We start from the raw sequence: 7,014 nt of genomic DNA, 5'->3' as shown, positions 1-7,014 counted from the left end.
TTTTTTTTTTTTTTTTTTTTTTTTTTTTTTTTGATCCATTCATCTTTCAAATTATTTATTTGTTTCTCTCGGAGAAACAAGATAAATAATTGTCGTTTCAATGAATAAGTTTTAATTTCGAATGCGAAATACGTACCAAATAGGAAATATAAATATTTCTACTACTGATCAAATTTATAAACAATTTAAGAATACTGAACTTAAAAAATACGATTAGAATTAACAATATTAATTTCAATTTTCAAATCTAAAAATATATTTATCGAAATAGTGAGGATTTTTGAAAATCATTTTTCTTTACATTATCAAAATATACAAACTTCGTTTGTTTAACTTTCTTCATTTTTGCAAAACAAATTTAAATATCATAATATCATATTCAAAATTCTCTTTAGTTTTACTTTTTTAATTGAATATTATAAATGCCACTTAAATAAAGTTTAATCTTTAATATTTATCAACTTGGTACTTTGTAAGAATAAATAATAATTTTGTTTGCAATCACTGGATTAATGAATGTTAAATATACAGTGTTCTATAAATGAACACGATTTTAATGTTAGATTTTTTTTTAATAAAACAATCACGCGTTTTATTTTTCTATATATATATATATATGTGCGTATTTGTATATGTATATATGTATTATGTATTCTAAATAATGCAATTTAAGCAAACTTTAATCACTGATAGATAAAAATCTGCTTTAACATTTTCATATGTACAAGGTGGATAGGTTTAACAATGGCGAAAAATGTAAAATTAAAATGATAATTCTATTCTATAATTCTGTTCTCAGTCAAATAGAATTGCATCGATTTGAAACATTACTTGATACGAATCTATGAAATTATGATGCTAGAATTACAGAATAACATTATTAAAAAATTAAACGTCGCGTTTATGTATTTCGATGAAGAACTTTATGTAAAAGGCTAGCAAGATTTACATTCTCCATCATCTCAATTTTCTAGTCCGTATATTCCTGGATCTTGGAGCAGTAGAACCACTTCCGATGCTGAACATACCAGGTGTGGGAGCATTGAATGTTGATGTAGAACTCGTTGTTCCAAAATTAATGGATGGAGTTGTTGATGGAGCGGAGAAATTAAATCCTGTAGCTGATTTATTTTAAATACATTATATTAGTAATTGTGAAAAGGAAAAAATTATAATTATACAATCAAAATGGAAAATCTTACCTGAATTCGACGTTGTTGTGCCAAATTGGAAAGGTGAGGAAGTAGAAGCAGCTGCACCAATAGCAGCATTATTGTTAGTATTACTATTGGTACCGAAAGGAAATACAGTAGTGCTTTGTTGTGGTGGCTTTTGATTTGCCCCAAAAGTGAATATATTGCTGGTAGTATTATTTTCATTCGCGTTAGTATTTCCAAAGGTGGGACTCGTTATATTAGGAGTTCCAAATGTCGAAGATTGTGATCCGAATGGCGAAACCTTGTTGTCTCCGAATGTTGCTGTACCGTTTGGAGTACCAGTTGCTGTCATACCAAATGTAGGATTTGATGAAATAGAGGTATTCTGTCCAGAAAATGTATTATTTGATGCAGAAGAATTGAAATGACTGGTGCCACTATTTGAAGCTCCGAACACGGGACCAGCTGTATTCTCGCCTCTGAATATTGAATTTCTGACACCAAAATTCTGTGAATCAGAATTCTGAACTTCTGAATTTCCTTTGTTTTGATTTTGTGATCCAAAATCAGAAGTAACAGTATTTGTAGCGCCAAAAGTTGGGACGGATGCGTTGCTTACGGAAATATTTGTAGAACCGAAAGTAGAAACAGTAGAATTGCTTGAAACATTTGCAGTAGCAAATGTAGACGATGTAGTTGGATGCGAACCGAATAACGCAGAACCACTGTTATTTCCAAATACTCCTGGATTATTTTTGAAATTCCCTGTTGAATTTGTTTGACCAAAAATATTATTTGTTGTAGGAAATATAGATGCCGAAGTAGTTGAGTTCACATTTGAAAATAAATTACTACCGACGCTGTTTGTTCCACCACTGGTTATTCCCGAAGTGGATAAACTTGTACTAGAACCAAACACTGGTATTGAAGTTGTATTTGTTATTTGTATAGAAGATCCACTGATATTCGAGAAAATTGGCATTGAATTCGTAGATGCGAATCCTGTTGAAGTAGTGGAAACATTGGAACCAAAAACTGATGTAATTGTGCTCTTAGGAAGAGTAAAGATAGCTGTTGTGGTGTTTGAACTGGAAGGTGTACCAAAAACTGATTGATTTGAATTTGTCGTCGTTGCACCAAAGATAGATTGCGTAGATGGTGAATTAGTGAATATGGAACCAGTATTTGAAACAAATTGGGCTGTGTTGCAACTAGTTATTGAAGATGTTCCGAAACTCGAATTCGAATTATTATTTCCAATAGTAAATAAAGTTGTATTTGAATTCCCAGTCACTGTATTTGCTGCTGATGATATATTATTGAAAGAAAATCCAGGTTTGCTATCGTTTGCGGATGAGATGGTAGAAGATACAAAAGTCGAATTTGTCGATGATCCAAAAGTAGGAATGCTAGTTTTTGCATTCGATTGAAAACCGGTACTAGTTGTGATATTCGTGATAGAATTAGTTTGCGTATTACTTTGATTATTCGAAGATGTCATCACTGTGTTAGTAATTATTGAAACCTGCTGAGATGTAGTCGAACACCCAAACGCTCCATTATTTTCTGATGTTTTTCCTACTGAACCAAACACAAATCCTTCTGATTTGGATGTCATTACTTGTTTATTAGCGTTGTTTCCAAACGTAAATAGTGGAGTCGACGTGGTTACATTTGATGTAGATACAATTGATGTAGTTATAGTCGATGTTGTAGTTGATGTATTATTCGAATTAGCAACATTTGTAATACTCGTAAATGGCGTCATATTTATCTTAGTAGCAATCGATGTTGATTCTATACTTTGTTCTTTGGTTTTTGCAACAGTGTTTGAAGTCATTGAATTCGAATGAGTTGATGTGAAAATTATGTTATTATTTCCAATCGATACGTTCGAATTTGAATCAATTGTTGTACTTTGGGAAATTGATTTCGAGATATTTTGATTCGCCTCAGTTTTCGCATTTGCTATAGTTGTGCTCAAAGAAACTGGTGAAGATATTGGAGTAGTAGTTATAAAATTTCCAAAAATGCTAGTTGTTGCAGAAATAACTGAAAGAGGTTTGTTATTTGCAGAAACTGTATCTACAGCACTTATTGGCGAAGTAGTTACCGTTGATGTAACCGAAGCTGACTTATCGAAATTAAATGTTTGTACATTCGAACTTATTGGACTGGATGTAGTTGTATTCGAAATAACAGATTGAGATATAATTTCGGATTTCGTATTGGTTAATGTAATTTTGGGTGCAGCATTATCTATTTTACTTGCGGAAGTCGAAATGTTTTCGTTTTTACTCTTAAATATAGTAGCAAAATGGACATTTGTATTTGAGGAACTATCTTTATCTGATAAATTAAAAGTCACGTGTTTTGGTGACTTTGTATTGAATTCACTAGTACCAGGATTAGGAGCTACAGCCGATGTAGAAATGGGTGTGGTATTGACGTTTGTTGTAGTAGTTGAAGAATTAAGTGTCACACAAGTGACAGGACATGCAACAGGTTTAACAATATTTACTTCTTCCGCTTGAATTACCACATCTGGATTTATTTGACTAGCCGCTAAAAATCGCAAATGAATAGTTAGTCTTAAATTAAAAATCAATATATTTATAGATTAAATTTGCTTACCTTTACCAGATATGGCATCAAACATACTCTGAAGTCTTGCCCTCATGCTTGTTTGTCTCATATCGGCAATATCTTCTTTTTTTATTTCTTCTACATCATCAGTAGTAAATTTTGCTCGTATATTACCTTGTTCTTCGACCAACATTCGTAACTTTTCATTTCTTTCTGGTTCTGCTCTCATAAATAACTTGTGTGTTAACTTTGTCGAATCTGTAGCTATCATCGATTTTATCGAATGATCTTTATCACTATTTTGCATGTTTAAATATTTTGTCTGAACGAAATTATCATCTGATTCATATTCTATGCTTTTATTACTTGTTTTTAGAATTCCCTTTAATGGAGAATATTCTGGTAATTTCTCAACAGACACATCTTTACACATATCTGAATTATTTTTCTTTTCTGTTATCTCATGGTTATGATGTCTCGGACTTGCATTTGGAACTTGCACTAATGTTTGTGTACTAGCATTTTGTACGCATTCCAAAGATTTAAAATGTTTTTCAAAATCTGGTGTTCCACTCCGTGAAAAATCTCCTACAATAAATAAGATAAATCTATAATAAAATGTTTTATTTTTACAACATTATAAATAATTTTGTTCTTTACTATTACTTACTAGCTTTTCTTTTGACACCAGAAACAACATGCTTACTAGAACTAAGTGAATTTATAATATCATAACATGATGGTGTTTTAGTTCGTTTCGTTGGTCGAATAGTTTTACTTTGGGGAGATGTATCATCTTCTGATTTCAGGGATTCTTCTCTGCTTCTTTTTTGTTTTGTTTCATCTTGTGTTTCAAATTTCTTATTAATAATACCATCTGTTCGTTGTTTCTTTGCTAAATCTGAAGTAACATCTTCTCTTGATGCATGTCTCTTCAATGAAATTTCTCTTAAAGCTTGAGCAACACTAGGTGAGAAGCAACTACTATCTGACTGATGTGAATTTGTCAAAATGTTTTGTTTTGATGGAGAACATCGTATAGTATGAGATGGTGCTACTCTAACTGTCACTGGTGTTCTTGTCTTCATAGATTTTGCATTAATCAATGGAACTGAAGTAGCATGAAGATTTACTTTCGGAAATTGTCCTACATGATATTTAGATTGATGAGTTAATTTATTATTGGCTTCAGCCACATATTTAGTTAATCGACTTGTAAGTCCAGGTGAGGTTACATCATTATATACTCTGTAATAATTGTTATAATATTTCTATATAATTTATGCAAATATATAGAATCATAAAGATTTATGAAAAAACAAATTAATTTTTTACTTACTTTGGATCAATATTATATCTAGTTGATGATAAAAGAGGTCCTGTAACTACTTGAACATCTGTTCTTTCTTCTGTTTTCGTATCTGCTTTAGAATTTGTACGAAAATTCCATGAAGAACTTTCAGCATCAAAGTATTTTGTATCTTCCAATTGCATCATATGATTCTGTCCATATATAGGAGATGCTCTTTTCGATAACATTTGACCACAAGGTGATAATTTGAATGTTTGATTTTCTAATTCTTCTTTATTACGTGGAAATGTTCGTATCGAAGTACGTTTAGTTATAAAAGAATTATGATCATAAGGAGAGTGATCAGAATTATGATAAAAATTATTTTTAAAATTAATATCATCTGACAAATTGGCTTTTTGTAAATTTTTTGAAATTGGATTAAGCTCTGCAATCGGTTCGAAGTGGGCAGAGTTTTTCCTAGTTGGATAAGAGTCACTGCTAAGCTGATAATTCAATCCTCGACGTCTTTCCATCCTAGAATAGGTTTGGGTTAGGTATCGTTTTCGAAATTGATGATTTGCAGTTTCCAAAAATTGGCGAATGTATTGATATATGTGATCGATAATAGTCTCAAAACTTGTACGAACTTCGGAAAAAAAGTGTTTGCAGTAATCAAGCAGAAGGAACGCGTGCGGCGACAATAAGCTGTCGTTAATAATCAAAGAGTAACACGCATAGATTGTAAAAAACAATGAAATCGTAAGAATAAGTATCGGCCCCCAAACGTTGTACAGAAACACGCACCCACTCAACACACTTACTAACACGATGACACTCCGATTTCCTAATTTCCACATATTATTTCAAAAAAGTAACCTCTCCATGTTTGAAAAGAGCACATTCACCGAATTACCGGAACCTTGCTGTATTAAGCTCAACGACATTATCGACATAGCAACTACTACGTGATACTAAATATTGTCTTCCAAATTATGTATATTTTTTTAAAATTCATTAAAAATATTTTAGAAAAAATTTTAAATTTTTATTAATAAATCAATAATTATATAACAAATCATTGAAAAAGTTTTTATGATTTCTATTATGATCTATCTTTTATAGTCAAAGTTTTGGTGTTGTTTCAATTCTTAGACTCATATGAAGCGCCATCACTAATTTTAATGTTAAGTTAGTCCAATAATTATTAACATTTGAAATTCAAATAATTACGACTTAAAAAAAAAATCTATTTATTAATTTGCAAATACAGCATATATTTTTTATAATTTGTTATTTAAGAAACAATTATAATTTAAAATAATAGAATTTAAAACAGGTATTAGATTTAATAAAATTTAAACTTATTCTATATAGTTATAAGATTATCAAATATGCAATTTATTCTAAAATATTGTATAATACATGTGAAATAAATATAGATAGAATAAAATTTAAAAATATACATAATGTAATATGAAATAAATATAGAATAGAATAAAATTTAAAAATATACAAAATGTAATGTATGTATATAACCTAATTATATTAATAATTGTAATTAATTATATTGTAATTTTATACAATATATTACAAACATTTTTATATATGTTCAAAATTACAAAACTATTATTTCAACATATTAATATTATTTTAATATGTATTTTTAAAAAAAATTATTTTTTATCATAATTATTTTTAATTCCAATCAGCTACTATTATTATTGTAATTGTATTCTTTTGTACTATTGAAAAATAGAAAAATAGAATTGTATTGAAACTATAGAATATTCAATATATATAAAAAAATATATATTTCGTATAAGATAGCTAAATACTATTAGATCTATTGTGTTATATTTTCTTTATACTTAAATATATTTATTAAGTTATATATTTAAATAAAATATTATTATTTTATTCATTTTTAAAATTAAAAATATTTATTTATCATACAAATTAAAAATATATTTAAAAACA

At 29.1% G+C, this 7,014-nt stretch overlaps 1 protein-coding gene across 1 annotated transcript; it reads right to left on the bottom strand.

The window, feature by feature from the left end:
- Positions 1 to 533: 533 nt before the first annotated feature.
- Positions 534 to 5,995, bottom strand: LOC102679885 (nuclear pore complex protein DDB_G0274915-like). The gene is made up of 5 exons (XM_006622758.2): positions 5,083 to 5,995; positions 4,414 to 4,991; positions 3,792 to 4,331; positions 1,203 to 3,722; positions 534 to 1,121 (listed from the first exon to the last, which is right to left on the bottom strand). Exons 1-5 carry the CDS (start codon positions 5,892 to 5,894, stop codon positions 958 to 960), a joined length of 4,614 nt encoding a protein of 1,537 aa, XP_006622821.1. The 5' UTR covers positions 5,895 to 5,995; the 3' UTR covers positions 534 to 957.
- Positions 5,996 to 7,014: the final 1,019 nt, after the last annotated feature.

The sequence above is a fragment of the Apis dorsata genome, unplaced genomic scaffold (assembly GCF_000469605.1).
Source record: "Apis dorsata unplaced genomic scaffold, Apis dorsata 1.3 scaffold_741, whole genome shotgun sequence".
Taxonomy (NCBI): Eukaryota; Metazoa; Arthropoda; class Insecta; order Hymenoptera; family Apidae; genus Apis; species Apis dorsata.
This window is presented reverse-complemented; position numbering and strand designations above follow the sequence as displayed.